This window comes from Melanostigma gelatinosum (assembly GCF_949748355.1).
Source record: "Melanostigma gelatinosum genome assembly, chromosome: 22".
In the NCBI taxonomy this organism is placed as follows: Eukaryota; Metazoa; Chordata; class Actinopteri; order Perciformes; family Zoarcidae; genus Melanostigma; species Melanostigma gelatinosum.
In genome coordinates, this window is record NC_136655.1 from 11982338 (window position 1) to 11998388 (window position 16051).

The 16051-nt window shown below is 41.0% G+C and overlaps 2 protein-coding genes across 3 annotated transcripts; both read right to left on the reverse strand.

Moving 5' to 3' along the window:
• Positions 1 to 247: 247 nt before the first annotated feature.
• On the reverse strand, positions 248 to 5883 carry pyroxd1 (pyridine nucleotide-disulphide oxidoreductase domain 1). 2 transcript variants are annotated; one of them, XM_079294314.1, is made up of 13 exons: positions 5588 to 5883; positions 5376 to 5456; positions 5005 to 5124; positions 4389 to 4517; positions 3948 to 4021; positions 3520 to 3716; positions 3310 to 3407; positions 3054 to 3156; positions 2828 to 2940; positions 2198 to 2320; positions 1412 to 1549; positions 1126 to 1215; positions 248 to 593 (listed from the first exon to the last, which is right to left on the reverse strand). In XM_079294314.1, exons 1-13 carry the CDS (start codon positions 5663 to 5665, stop codon positions 435 to 437), a joined length of 1503 nt encoding a protein of 500 aa, XP_079150440.1. In that variant the 5' UTR covers positions 5666 to 5883; the 3' UTR covers positions 248 to 434. The 2 variants fall into 2 exon arrangements, with proteins under 2 accessions (XP_079150440.1, XP_079150439.1); XM_079294313.1 differs by having other exon boundaries at positions 2828 to 2943.
• Positions 5884 to 9902: 4019 nt separating this feature from the next.
• iapp (islet amyloid polypeptide) lies at positions 9903 to 10714 on the reverse strand (the record flags this gene model as incomplete). The annotated part of the gene is made up of 3 exons (XM_079294375.1): positions 9903 to 10077; positions 10162 to 10302; positions 10635 to 10714. 3 exons carry the CDS (start codon positions 10712 to 10714, stop codon positions 9903 to 9905), a joined length of 396 nt encoding a protein of 131 aa, XP_079150501.1.
• Positions 10715 to 16051: the final 5337 nt, after the last annotated feature.

The window sequence follows — 16051 nt, forward strand, 5'->3', positions numbered from 1 at the left end:
AGCCGTGTTTGCTGTTTAGGTTGAAATTTGATCACGGATCGCTAAGACAACATGGCAACAAAAGGATCATCTTTCTTTACCGCCCTGTATTGCTGAACGTATCCCATTACTCTGGGTAAAAAAGTGTCAGTGTCTCTTACCTGCAACTCAGATATAACACATCAATTGATGAAGAGATGGATTTGCATTCATGCTACGACTAAATGAAAAAGGCTTTTCTTGTCATATCACTCAAGTGCTAGTTAGGTGTTTTGAAAATAATTTATTTTAAAGGAAAAATATATTCAATAATTTACAAGACAATTGCTACTTCGTCAGACAGCTTCTTCTCATTGCCTGTTAAAAAAATGGAAAGGACAGAATGCACATTTCCTTCTCATGCCTTTCAGACATTCGTCAGGCCCAAACAAGTTGCTGAATCAAACCCCTCATGCTCAGTCGAAGTAGTCCTCGATATCAATGTTGGGGTTGAGCAGCTCCTCTCCGTACGGGGTCAGATCCATCTGGTTGAGGATCAGGTTCTCAAAGGTCTCTTCCAGGTCTGTTTCCCCGATTAGCACCGCTCCCACCATCCTACCTCCACTGAGAACGACCTGGAACAGACACACAGGGGTCAATCGTGTGAGATTCACACAGGGGTGAATCGTGTGAGATCGGATGCTGGACTTGATGATCTCTCCAGTGGAGGGGGGGGGGGGGGGGGGGGGGGGGAATTATTCTGATGACATGACGACATCCACAGATGCTGTCCCTTTACAAGTTCAACAAATAACCAGCTGATCAGGGTTTTGCTTCCGGCTCTTCAGCAGCATTGAATCATACCCACAGAAAAACAGTGGCTTCTTTCACACAGCTACAAAAATTCAAGTGGGACATTTTCCAGATGCCACTGGCTACTACAAGAATGACTAACAGCATCCAAGCAACTTGTGATTCTTAAGATTATTTTAGGGACATTTTCACCTTTATTAGAGAGAGCACAGGGTAGAAATGGGAGAGAGAGAGAGAGAGAGAGAGAGAGAGAAATCCCTTTTTGATGTAAGTGAAGCATTTTTGGTTGTTAAATAACACTGGGTACGCTAACACACGAGAGCGTGGGTGCGTGGACTTTCTCGTCAGTATCACCTTGACATACTCCTGGCCTTTGGTACAGCGTAACAGCAGCTCGTGGTCGGGCCCCAGCCCCTGCCCATTGAACTTCCCCAGCAGGACCACCTGTGGAATGAGCAGAGAGGAAGTTGTGTTGTTTAGAGACACTTGTTTAGAGACACTAAAGTAGCGCTGTGAAATGAACCTGAAGAGTCTTGAAAGTAACCAATTATAATTTGCACAGTAGATGATTAACATTTTTGTTATTATTTAAACAGATCCCCCCCCCCCTCGCCCCCCCTGCTGTAAAAAAGTCACGCACCTTGTAGTTGAAGAATTTGGTGATGTGTGAGAAGAGTTCGAAGCAGAAGTCTAATTCTATTGGTTCAGACAAGACGTGTGCTGCCATGCAGCGGCCGGCGTACCAGCCCATCTGACGGGCCTGCGTCCACAAACGCATCTGCGCACGCGCGCACACACACACACACACACACACACACACACACACACACACACACACACACACACACACACACACACACACACACACACACACGAGATTCAAATCTATAGAGGAAGTAGCCCTACAACACTGTTTTTTGGTAGATGCTAGATTGTGGCCACAGAGCGTCTTACTCTGCTCCCACTCTTCCCCTGATTACATTACCCTGACCAATCTCACTCCTCATGCACAAACCTTCGCATATGGACTCTTCTAACCCCCTGATGATCGATCAGTGCCAGGGGACTGAAACAAGCCCGTTTTCTCGACTGCTTAAACTGACTCATTTCAAGACAAACTGGCCTTTTTTACAGGCCACAATAAGTTAGAATATTGTATATTTTCAGTTTCCATACCTATTTTCAATGCTATCCTATGTATGACTGACTCAGTACAGTTTGTCTGTAAACTACTTATTAAGTTACATCAAGGATATCAGGTTTGTCCTTCAACTCTAGTAAAAGATGTTCATGACTGATGACAAAATCAGTTTGGTCGATTTAAATAATTTGCAATCAGGCGCTATCCTACGTACTGCAGTTTCTAAAGGTGCAAAGTCTGAGGAATAACACTGGCTGTCATGCAATGAATTGCCGCTTAGTTTACCTGCTGCCACAGTGCGCTGTGTTCCCAGCATGCAGTGCACACGTCTCCTGCAGCATACACGTCTGGCTCTGATGTCATCATGTGGTCATCTACCTGCAGGCCGCCATCGTCTGCCAGTGCAAACTAAATACGTAAAGCCCCCCGCCCCCCAAAAACAAAATCAGCATTACGAACCAAAGTATAATTAACACTAAATGTTCACAAATGGGTAAAACAAAGTAATTAGCAAACTCTTTCCTGTAAAATGCACATTCGTTTTGAGGGGGAGAAGGCTTTCCATTCAAGTAATTGATGAAAGTTGATCTGTCCTTCTGTGATATCTAGAGGCCTTAATACCCCGCTGCATTACATAACCTCAGACTGTGTACAAGAAGAGGCAGAATTGCAGTGCTGTAGAGTACAAGCGGGCTGCCGTCGCAATTATTTTCCAAGATGTTGTCATTGATACAATGGCAGACCTAATGGTCAATGAACTAATTTAGTCCTTAATTTGCCACTTGATGTGCGTTTCTAACTAGCTGGTCAGCTGTGGGACCATATGATGAATAAGAAACAACAGGAAGTACTTGAATCTCATAGAAAACTACAAAGATACCCTAAAGCAAATATGACACGGGTGAGTTTACTTACATTGTTGCCGTGGAGAAATGGCTGAGTGTTCGGCACGACACCGGTGGCACTGACAACAAAATCACAGCCAAATGTTTTTCCATTTGTCAGCTTGACGTAAACTGGCCAGGATCCTTCTGAGGAGAGAGAAAAGCTCAAGGGGTGAAAAGTTGGAGGGGGGAGAAAAAAAGGGAGCGAGGAAAGGATGAGTCACAGGTCAAATCCGAGCAGCCGGTCTAGTTCTCACCGTTCTCAGGTCTGAGTGTTTGCTGAGGGGAATTGAGCAACTCCGCAGAGGTGAAGATTTTTTCCACCTCACACTGGTATTCCAGTGAAACTCTGCGGGACAGCTGAGCACACGCCAGCAGAGGGAGGTATAACATAACAGAAGGTAAAGACATGCAGACGGTGGTATCTACACAAATAAACTTCCTAAGCTGACCACCGTGCTTGAGGATTGGCGCAGAGGCTCTCAGTAACAAAGGACTGACACACTATCTCACCTGCTCTGCTCCTCGTAGAACTATTCCCTCGTGCCAGTCTGGACCGAGGGCACTGCCAGCCTCTGTAGGACCAGAGCCATGCCTTCGTGCGTTTTTATCTTGAAATGAACACACAAAAACAAGAATATCATCATGTTGGGACAGATGCTACTGTAGCAGGAGAGAAAACGAGGATATTTACGTACATTTGAATAAAAATAAAATGAAGACCTGCTGTGAAGGTCTGGGACGCTCCTGGTCCTGGTTCCTCGGTGGTGTAGCGAGGTCTCTTACAGGGAGCAGCTTTTCCTGGTTTGTCCACCTCCAGTGATGGAATGAGGAACTGTGCTGCCCCGGCGTCAAAGAAGGTGTTTCCTATGGCCTTGTCCTTCACAGCCCAGATCACCTCGCAGCCCTCCACTTCATACCTATAGAGAAGATGTTCAGAGGCACGGAGTGACTGGACAGAGTGAATAATCTCTGAACATGGCGGAACGTTTAATGAAGGGGTTTCATATTGGCTCAATGCTCTTTAGATGGAAGAACGTAAACATTTAAATTTTAATAAGTATAACAGAGACGTAGGATCCCAATCACACATGTCCGAAAAATGAACACATGAAACTTTTGTTCCAGCATTTTGGTTATAGTTTACTTACACTAATTCCAGGGCAATCCCACCATTGCCAACAACAACGATTCTCTTTGCACTAGATAACTGCTTTTGAAGATGCTGAAACACAAAAACATGGGAAACCGTGAAGCATTCGTATTTATTTTTGTTTTGTTTAACCCCTGACCCCTTAACCGCTGTTATGTGTTGTTTTCACCGTTTCTAGATGTCTACATTCAAATGATAGAACTGTATACATTATGTTATTACCTTCATGCTTTAAACAAATGCAACAGATATTGGAGCCGTTGGAGTTGCTGAACTCTGTGGAATTTACTGTACCTTAGCAGAAACATCACATTCACAGGGAAGGACGTAAATGGCACACAGCACAAAACACAAACAAAATAAAGCCGAAGGGTGTTCTTTCTTGTTACTTATTTGTTCAGTGTCTTAAGGAATTTCAGAAACACCCAGAGGGTTGTACCTGGGCGCTGTCTGTGTCCCGTATCCCCAGCACATAAGGATTGTCCCAGGTTAGGAGCTTGGGTGTGCCCCCTCCACAGATACACAGCTTCTTATAACCGAAAACCCGGCCGTCTGCGGTTTCCACATACTGCAAATAGAAAGAAGAACGAGAAGTAGAGATTCATTTTCACATGAAGCTTTGATTTTAGTTTCTCTTTTCACACACTGGTGTTGTATTTTGGATATAAAACTCATAGTAATCACAGCCCTATATACTGCACTTTGACCACGTGCTGTAGCCGCATGTCCACAAGATGGCGATAGTAGGCTGATAATAGTCACCAAAAAGCCTTTGTTGAAATATGTTGCAGGAAATCAGTCAGTCAGTGTAATGAAAAATATAACATTATAATCAGTAAAAAACTAATGGGGAATTACAGCAGGGTTGGCTTGTTGTTTACAGTTGTGAGTTACATACAAATAATACCAGCAGTCACTACTTCTTATTAAATCTCGAATACCAAGCCAGAAACAGTTATCTAAACACAACAAAACATAGAATACAAAATGATTGTATTCATGCACACTATCTCGATCTATCGGTTTCTGTTCAACTCTGCAAAACAGCTCCTTACATGTGATTGTGTGTCAAGTGATTTCACAGCAGAGTGGATGACAGTAAGGTTGGGAAACCTCTCCACCAAAACACTGGATGGTCGCTCCTCAACATCGAACTCTTCGAGCGTCTTGGACACCTTGCCAAGGACAACAAAAGAAAAGGGTACAGAATATTTAGAGCAAATTGTGTAGGACAGGTGTTTGACACATCAATACAAAGTAGAATATATCCATAAAAAAATGAATAAGTTTCAATATCTGATAAACGTATATTTATTGTATGAGAGACCACGTGGGAAACAAACCCCGTCTGTTTTAGTATATGTGTATGTATGATGTTTTCCCTCAATTCCACCACCACCCTCATCATCATCATCCTCCTCCTGACCTGTTTATAGTTGGTCACTGCCTTGATATGGGGACCTGCTGTAATCAGAGCCACGTCAGCTGATGGAATCTGGGATGACAGCTGTCAATGAAGATTAAAGTTAATGCATCGTAGCTATAGGACATGCACTACAGTACAGCCTCGGTACCAAGCTAGGTTCATAGATATATTCTGTGTAGACCTTACGTGATACTTAACAATTCATTTTTCACCTGCTCAACACATGTCACACCCGCGATGCCACCTCCCACGATCACAAACCTAAATGTCTTCTCTTTTCTGTCCGCCATTCCTTATAGAAAATTGCAAAGCTAACGGTATCTAGCTAACACTAGCTTTCTTTGCATTTTCAGACAAAATGGTGGTTATATATTTTTCTCTCTCTGCATGGACACTTTGATAAACATTTAAGACCCAACTGGTAATTGGTACGTGTTTAAATGCTCTAAAACAACTCCTGTGATAGCTAGATGCCCAAAATTTCCTTTAGCACATGACAATAGAGCACAGAGGCAACGTAACTTCCGTGTTTACAAGTAACTACGGCAAGCAGCAGGAAGGTTTTCCAATCGCACACACTGAACGCGCTTTGACATACGTTTGTGAGACACCACAGGTCTATGGAAGGAAGAATATCGCATAGTAACTACAATATCTACACATCTGTCAAAACTTTATTTATTATTTTTAGTCGATGCATGGAGTTGTTGTTGTCAGTATGATTGAAAGTTTCCACATTTAATATGAATGCCTCTATCATGCTAAGGCATTCACGTAAAGACAGGATCACAGGAATATGTTTTGCAAAAAATTATAATCGCTGGATTCCATTTATATGGTTTAGTTTCAGGATCCTGCTAGTATTGTGTAATGGCTCCCTGTCATACTGTCATGGTTTATTGGGACAGTCAAACAGAACAAGGCCATGGAACTATAGTAAGTCTGTTATTTCCTACTTTGACAAGTATAAATGTCTACAATGAAAATAGCCTAACAAAGTAAGTTAAATCAATTAAAAATGATATGTAACTGATTTGAAAAAGACTTAGGCCCTGTATGTTTGTTTAACTTCTTCACCAATAACAAACAGAGCTTCCCTTCTACCCATGCATCTAATTTCCAGCCAACCCTGTGCAGGGCCATGTGATACCTAATTATATTTACAACGATTTGTATTTGTTTATGTTTCATTAAATTTGTTCGTGGACATCATTTAATGACTTGTTTCACATATCTGCAGTGCTAGCTATATTAGGGTCAATTATGTCCCCATCTACTCAAACTACTTAGACCTACTGTACAGTATGCAAGATTAAAAACCCCAATTTTTTTTACCCTATAGCTAAATCCACCATGTCATAATTTGCATTGGCATTTTGTGCGTTTGTCAACGGCAATTGAAAATATAGGGCAATTTTAATATCACTAATTAGAATTAGAATCACCTTAAATGGCTCAGTAGGAATAGACTAAATGAATGTAACAGCTTTAAGTGCCTCTCATTTACACAGTCATGGCCGAACATAAGGTAGAATGTAAATATACAAAAATGCACAAGTTGCTTAATACACAGAGCAGTATATTCAGTCTTTGAGAGAAACATTTGGCAATGAAAGGATATTATTGCTAGAATCAGAAAATGTTACCTTATGTTGATTTACTTGTTGTCTAGTTCTAGTCCCTGCAATAAAACAAATCAACTTTGCAGTGGGAGTAGGTTACAGTCCTTTGTTTTACACTTTGGTGGTATCGGGCAACCCTCCTGTTTATATTTGTATCTTTAATGTCAGAGATTAATGTGGTTGCCGTGTCATGAATCAGATCTGAAATTCCATCAAAACATCCATCCACCGCCATTACAGCAGTGATAAACAACTCACCACCGGATAGCAGTTGAAGTACAGTGCCATTTGTGATTTTACATGAAGTAATCAACAGATCTTGACACGATCCCCATTCGCTGTCAGGGTGTTTGGCGGATAATGGCTGCATTGTTTTTGGATTCGTCAGCGAAAGCCGCCACTTGTTCTATTTTTGAAAAACCTTTTATGCCGGTGTTAACCGTGCATGGGAGTATTGATGTCACTGTCTGCGATGATTGGGTCACCGGTAATCAACCACAGGTTAATGCTGTGCGTCATACCTCCCCTCTTGATTTACATTACGATACCCTGAATAAACGCATGACTATATGGAATACAGTACTGTGATCACAGATATATAGGAATTTTGGACAAATGGAGTTTGTTTATGATGTAAAAACACTAACTGTAATGTATGCAACATATACATATATATTTTCATTGATTAAAAGTGCTCTTGGATGTTTTTGTGGATATATTTCAATAGGCTGTGTGGCCCTTGACCATATTATTTACTTAACTTTAAAGCCAACCAAATGCCACAAAACACCCATTGAATTGTTAGCACACCAATGCATAGATTACTGGCAGTACAATGCATGTAACCAGGAGTTAAGTTGAGTTTTGTAAGGTTAACGGCCTCCATTATTGATCATGTTATGGGATCACAGTTAATTAACCTGATCATATTTATTGGGCTGTAAATGCTAAGGCTTCTAATTAACTAGAAGTACAAATACATACTGGCATGTTGTATATTTCAACCAAATTAATCATTTTGCTGAAGAATGCTGTCGAAATGAGCATTCGTCACAATGCAATGCAAATGTTATTGTCCACCGTATTGGAAATGTGTCTTTTACCTCACCTTTGCACAATGCAACATTAATATATTATGAGGGGGGGGGGGGAAACATAGAAGTATCACGGATAACTAAATTCAGTTATGAGGTTTTATCAACTCATAACTCCCTGTGAACAACATCTAATCCCTCTTATATTTCATGCAGGAAAAGATAGCTTAGTTTATATCTGTAAAACACTTAATCGTCCCTGTTTTCACAACGTTTAAGATAAGGATATTATCATACTTGTTTTCAGTGCTTATATAGACGCTCATCATCTTCTTTCCCACAAATGTTTACCTTGCCCAATATAAAAACGTGAAAAATGCAACACGTCTGAATTCAACACTGTGTGTCAATCAATCAATGTGTCGTTGTCCGACAGAAACTCTCACAGTTAACAGTTAGCTGTCGCAGCAGAGAAAGTCGGTCTTATCTAGAGCTCCTTCCTTCATAAAGTACCTCTGCAACTGAAATGCTGTGTTCTGCACAAACTGCTAGAGTACATTTTTGGGACACACGGTGGAAATGCCGATATAAAAAAAATCATACAAAGACGGCTAGAAAGCCGTATTCAACAGCTGTCACAGTCGACTTCTTAGCCGGCAGCCTGCAATGTAGAGAGACAAATACCTTGTGTTTAGTCTTAAAAGGGATCTGACAATTATTAATGATGTTGTCTTCTGTGTTCACCAGTGTTATTATACAGTATTCAAATAAACAATTGTTTTGTGGATTTGCATTTTGTCATCTGCGAAGGTGCTGTCCGTGGTAAGGTGCACTTGGTACAGTAGTGTGCTAAGTGTTGTCTAATCTGGACAAAAACTGAAGTGTAAAAATGACAAATCTGTTGGACCATTTTTTGGCTCAGACCCGAGACTTAATAGCTGTTTCCCCATTTAGTCCTTATCCCAGGCTGAGCTGACTGACCTCTGGTACCAGCTGCATATTTACTGTACAGACACGTTAGTGAAATCTTCTAACTCTCGGCAAGGAAGCAAATGAGTGCATTTCTAAATATGTTGAACTATTCCTTCAAAATATTGTGCTAAAAGATGACATTAGATTGCATAAAAGCAGAGGTTGAATTTGTACCAAAACAAACAGACTGAACAAATGGAGTCAGTAAATTCAACCAAATGCTATTGTGTCTTTTAGAGCCTAAAAGGCATCCGGCGTATACGCTCTCTAAGGCCTCTATGTTACCAGGCAATGACTCAGACATGCCATGGTCTACAGGTCAACATTACATGCACGTATAGGGAGCATGGCATTCCTCCTCGGTTACCTGTGTCAACTCCCAGGACATGACTCTCGTTAATGTAGCTCTTCTAATCTGATCTATTGGATGTCTTGCGGGCTTACTTACAGAGAAAGATGATGAAGCAAGTCATGCATACATTTGCCACATAATATGTCATGATGTGGCTTAAAACGCATACAGATTAAAATATATATATATATATTCACAATTTTATTATCAAAATCAACATTTATTTCATATGGCTTTACATCTGTTTTCTTTTATTTATTGTTTTGTTATTCACTTTGATGTATTGTTATATTCACATCACGCCAGTGTGGAACAGCGTTAACAGAGCCACGACATGCACAAAGTCAGAAAAGAAAGAACACAATATTGACTTTTGATGTTTTAAATTAAAAGGCACTGTTTCTTAAAGTCTATCAAATAAAACGAGAAAACTCTGTTCGTAATCATCACCATCAATGTCACCGTTTAGTCACGTCATTCTCACAATCACTGTTACATAAGATGTGCGGTTACATCATCAGAGCGCTGGGACGTTCCTCCGTCGGCACTAGAGAGGCAGGAAGATGGGAGGCTGCAGTAGGTCCCTCTTCCCGTAGGTGTCAGATCCCACGTTGGTGGGTGCGTAGACGGTGCCGATAGTGTTACTGGAGCGGACCAGGAAGTCTGCTAGCCTTTGGGTGACGCAGGTGGCTGTGTTGCATTTCCTTTTCTGTATGTGGTGGCTGGGTACAGAAAAGTACAGAGAGAGAATGTTTTTCATGTAATGGGGATTTAATGCTTCTGCCGGTTCCTGTAAATGCCGTTACCTGTTCATCGCTGTGAGCCCCCTCAGCGGTCGTGTACCCACGAGGCCGAGGAAAGGGTTGGAGATTAACCCTGCAGCTAACCAGCCGTCGCTGTCTGGGAGACCACTTTCCCGCTCGCTGGATGAGCTGGGAGTGAAGTACCTGAGTCAGAAATGGAAAAGGTCCAAATCGTTTCACACTGATAGCTGATTATAGCCTCTTCAAAACATCCACTAGTCCCGAGAGCAAGAAGACAAAGTGAGCACTTAGCTCCACATGAGTTGCACAACGAAGGCACTTTTCCCCACACAAAAAGCACAATTGGCTTCTACCTCCAGAGCTATCAATGCCCTGCTGCTCCTCACACAGGACATTACAGTCCCACTTGTCGCACCATGTCCCTTATATTCAGCTGCTTGTCTGCTGACCTCCGGTCTGATCCGGAGGTCACACCAACGAGCTCAGTGCTCTGCTTGTAGCGCGTGAACACTTACCTGAAGCTTGGGGCAGCGGTGATGCAGCGCAGCAACACAAGCAGGATGAGGAGAAGCACAGGCACCCTTAGGTGATACATAGTGTAGGGCGATTACCTGGATCAACAAAGATACAGCAAAGTGTGATTTATTGTTACGGAGGGCGAGGGCAATATTTGTTGAAATCAACCTTTATTTAACGGTGAAGACCTGGTAAAAAGACAGCACAGACATGTACCAGTTTATATAATCAGCGCACAGGTCAGAGTTTAACATACTTGAAATTGTGTCATTTCTATGTAAATTCTGAATTCGATTAAAATGATTGTTTTTTTTATAATTCTATACAATCCATAATTCACATACAGTCACATACAATTTAAAGCTGTGCTCAATGCTTCAGTAACAATATTACTCCGGCACCTCCCAAGCACGAACCAGTTCAACACTGGTGTTATGAATATTCTTTTTTCCTTTTGTGTAGTAAATAGGTTTGCATCTAGCAACTAACAATATAACTGGACAATTTTGTATTTAATGAGTTGACTAATATTATCTATGTAATAGCAGAAAATATAAAACCTTCACAATTTGTCAAAAGTCACGGTGATGTCTTAAAAATCCTTGTTTTGTCTGACCTGCAGTCCGAAACCCAAAGATATTAAATGTAGTGTCACACAAGAAAAAGAAAAGCAAATTGCAAATCCGCATAATTAAGAAGTTGGAACCAGATAATATGTAGGATTTTTGCTTGAAAAATGACGATGATTTTGATTATCAAAGTAGCTGCTGTTATTTTTCTGTCAATTGATTGTTTCAGCTCTACATACATTTTTTCATTTGATATATATACATATATATATATTCATATATGTATATATTGTATGTGCACAGGTTGTAATGCTTTCAAAGCTTCTGTACATCATATTTCTGAGTAAAACACATATTTATATTTATATATATGAAATGACTTTTGATACATCCTTACAGCAAAACAGAAAATCCAATTCCCTTTAATGCAACTAGACATATTTGTTTCCTTAACACCACTTCATTTCAATTATGAATACAAAATATGCAGTTGCTCTGTTTATTTGACAGAAAGGATTTTTTAAAAATCTGAAAGAAGAAGAGATTCAGCAAAATATCCGATTCAAACCAACAAGAAAACTACATTTCCTGTAGCATCCCATTCATACATATACACACAAGAATTCAACTCAGCCACAGGTCCTGTAAAAAAGGCAAACTAAGCCCCGTCAGTAAGGAAGTCAGAGTACTTACTTTCTGTTGTGTCAGCCAGTAGCCAGCAGATCCCAGTCTGTCACTGGAGCACTCCAGGGTTTGTCAGACTGTCACACAAACCGACTCCAACAGTTATAGGCTCATCGCTCAAACCACTTGTGACATCATCTCTGTCCAAATATAGCCTTGCATTTTCATTTACACAGAATGGGGAGGACGAGGGTGGTGGTGGTGGTGGGGGGGGGGGGGGTTGCATGGGGGTGTCGAGATCCAAAAGGGTTCTTATATACGCCATACGCACACTCAGCTGTACCTTAGTGTACACTCTTAAACCTGTGCACACGCAGAGAAATGCTCATTTTCACAGCACACACACACACATCTCCGTACGTCACCATCCTCATCATCACCCTCCTCATCATCGCCATCAGCCTCCGTGATGGGACTGACCCGCCATAAACCCTCACCAGGGACAGCAAAGTTCCCAATAATCTTGAGACAATGTAATGAAGTTTTAGGTCACCAAACTCTGGCCTCCCTGTGGGCTCCATCGACGATGAATTATGAATGTGCAGATGAATTATCGTTAATAATGAATGGCGTCTCATTATTTTGACGGGACACTTCACAAACAACTGAGGAAGTGCTAATTAATGAAGCAAAGCTAAAACGTGTGAGTAGCACTTGACGCACGTGACCTGGAAATCTGACTACAGCAATTAAATCAGCAATCAGCTGCCTTTGCATTAGTTTCCTGCAAACTTAGTGTCTTTCGGATGTGTAAATAGATAACTGTCTGCTAACTGTCTGCTAACAAGTTAGCCATATCAACTTAAAAGGTGATGTCAGTGTTTGTGTTTACAGCTTGTCTGCGCTGGCACCCAATGTGGTCAAATAATTACAGGTGAAATATTTGATATAAAAAAATATTCATGACTGACATCCACCTTACACCAGATGACTTTTCACTGTCGCAGACAAATTTCCAATGTATAAATATATATATTATTAATAAAATCTTTTTCTTGTCTTGACATAAAGTCAAAACATGTTTAATATTGTCTGACTGCGTATGGCGCAAGAGGAGAAGATGGAACCATCGGCAGAAGAGTCAATGCGATTACTCTGAGCAGCATGGGACAGTTAATATATTTCAATGTATTTCTCGCTCTTTCCCTGATGGTCTGAATAAAGCACAACATTTGTTGAACGAGTCTCGGTTCTCTTGGATTGTGGAAAAGGAGGAGAAGCTTGTGTCGTGAACAAGAGCCTCTTTGACGTGTCACTGCACACACACATAGGGCAGCTGTGGTCACAAGCTTCAGTCTTTGCTCCGTCGAGTTTTCCTTCTTGTAAAGTTCCACCATGATTGGTGATCGGATGTCAACTTTTCCCATTTAAGCCACGCTTAGCGACCCCTCTACTGACGAAAATGGTTTACAAAGCCTCCAAATCTCACTTTCTATTCGATCTGTAGTCGTCCGCTACAAGGGAGCTGATGTGCTTTCAACTGAAACAAGGCTTTGTTTGGATCGTTTTTCTACTGTAGGAGCAGTCATAAAAATGCAATTATCAGAGAATGCAAGAACATCACATTTAAAATGACAACCATGACCATGTTTCTGACGTTCATCCCACAGCCTCAGTGAGAAGATGCCACCACAGGCTGCAGGCTGCTGGTAAGTGCCGGGGCTTTTCACCGCACCATGGAGAGAGATATAGTGCAGTCCTAATGGACATTTAACGCCCCCCAAAACCCACTGTGGTCTAAGGAACACCTCCTTGTGTTTCCTGTAAGCTTCTCAAGAAAACCTGCAGTAACTACAGACACAGAGAGAGAGTGACAGGATGTTTTTCAGATTAACTCATATTTCTTATTTACAGGCTGATTTCCGCAGCACATACAACAAACAATGTACTTCAAGATGATGGGAATAGTAATAATAGGCTGTGTACTGTACAACAGATTTGTGTTAATGCAATAACACTCTGTGTTATTGGCAAACGTTGGCTGATTAAATAATAATACTAATTTGATTTAATATATAAATAACCTATGAAATATTTAACTTCTCTTGCGGATATGAGCAAGGTATTTAGAAAGGTTACCGTGCACAATCTTCAAAGAAAGGACGGGGTGGCAGGACAGACAGAAGACAGAAAAAGCAGGGAAAGGGAGAGATTGAAGAAAGTGGGTGTTATGTATGATTTTAAGTCTATTTTTGTATGCAGTCTGGGGAAACATGCCTTTTGTATCGTTCTGTTTTCTTGTTCCTTGGATCACTTTGGTATTCCGAGGAGCAAGATGTTACACGAGCGGCGGCTCAGTTTTCTGCTCCCGTCACAGAGAGAAAGCCACAATTAACTCAACTAACCCTGAGTTTACAGAAAGCTCAGGGATCTTTTAAGGTATCACACATTCTTTTGCGTCAATTCTTATCTCCTCTATGGAGCAGCTTTGTTTCCATTTTTACATTCAGTGCAGAGATTAACGCCTCCCAAAAGTGGAATAACAGCCTAAATGTTTAGCGAAGAGAAGACCTCATACACATGTAACCAGTGAGTGTGAGAAGGTGTGTGTGTGTGTGTCTCTCTCTCTTTCTGGCCCATGATGCATATACAGAATCAAATATAGAGTCAATGTCACCGGTAAACAAATGAATGACTCCTTAGTCAGAAATGTTAGTGGTTTAGTCTTAATATTGCTCATACTTTTCCTCTCACCTAATCACACCACTGATGTCTCCTCCTATTGATATACTAATAACATGATCAGTATGCGGCTCATACATACAGTTAGGCCTCTGGTGAGTTTTCCTTTTCATGATTGTTCAATCGTAGTGGTTGAAAGAAAGCATTCAAAGATAGAGAAATGAAAGTGATATTAAATTTTGTAAAAATGTTACTGCAACTGATTTAAGACATGACCAGACGAACGAATCCTAACTCTTACGCAAACTCAAAGCTGCTACAACACACAGAATTAGCACCTAACTCTGCTGTGATCTACAGAGCTTTATAGCATCTCAGAAGTAATTGTTTTGGTTATACAGCCTGCAATTTCATTTTTTGATTCACTCTCAGGGCTCTCATCAGCATCATTTCCATATGCAGAAGGCATTATGGGGGAAAATAAGTTCGAATACACCAACTGTTAGTGACTAGCTAGTGAACATAGCGGGGCATTTATCAGATAAATTAGCAGATATTGCCCTCAGGAGTTGTTGGGGAGCCAAACCAGAGTCATTACATTCACCAGGTGGCCAAAAACACGATTCCAAATGAAAACTAATACTGCCCTTCAACTTTACAAGGTAAATGTGTCAGTACTTTATTTACAGTTTGTTGCGTTGCCCCCGAGTGGCCAAAAAAACCAATGATGCTCGTTTAATTAACAATGACATAAGTTTTAAAATCAATTTGCACGTTTTGCACATAAGCCACTTATGAGGAAGAAACATCATTTTCACAATATTTGTGTCCACAGCATGACATCGTGTTAACATAAAGTTCTTAAGACTGCGCATAGATCAGATCTGCAAAATGTTACGTGACAATAATATCACACATTCAGGGATGTATCCATTGACATAAAAAAATTATTTTTTGGCTCAAAGGTATACGCCATAATGTTTTTCATCCTGGGCCTTGCATGGCTGCTGTATATGTTAAGGCCACAACTTCTGGACACAGGGAGAAATCGCCCCCCCCCCCCCTTGCAGCCATGCTGTCTCAGTCGCCTCCAAAACACAACAGCAGGTTAAAGTAAAAATCAAATGGATTTATTATCCAAGAAGCATAAAAACAGATACAAACAGTTACAAACCGAATCACACAATTATTAACAAAACAAACCTATATATATAAAATCAAATGTGAGATCCAATCCGAGCCACCCAGAAGGCTGGTCTGCCTCCTCGGTGGCCAGCAGAAGATCTGAAATCCCCCAGCGCTTCAAACCCTTTGTCCCCTCAAAGTTGCATTCCTCAGCTCATCGATCAGCTCACTGATTGGCTGAAGTCCAACAAGCCCCACCTGGGCCTATGCCCCATTGTCCTAAACTTCACACCTCTGTTGTGAAAAATAAAGCTATCTTCCACACTTAGGGCGGATTTAAGAGTACAACGAAAGCTCTCAGAGACGTTTAGTTATATCAAAGCAATAGATTTATTATCAACAGAGTTATTCAGCCC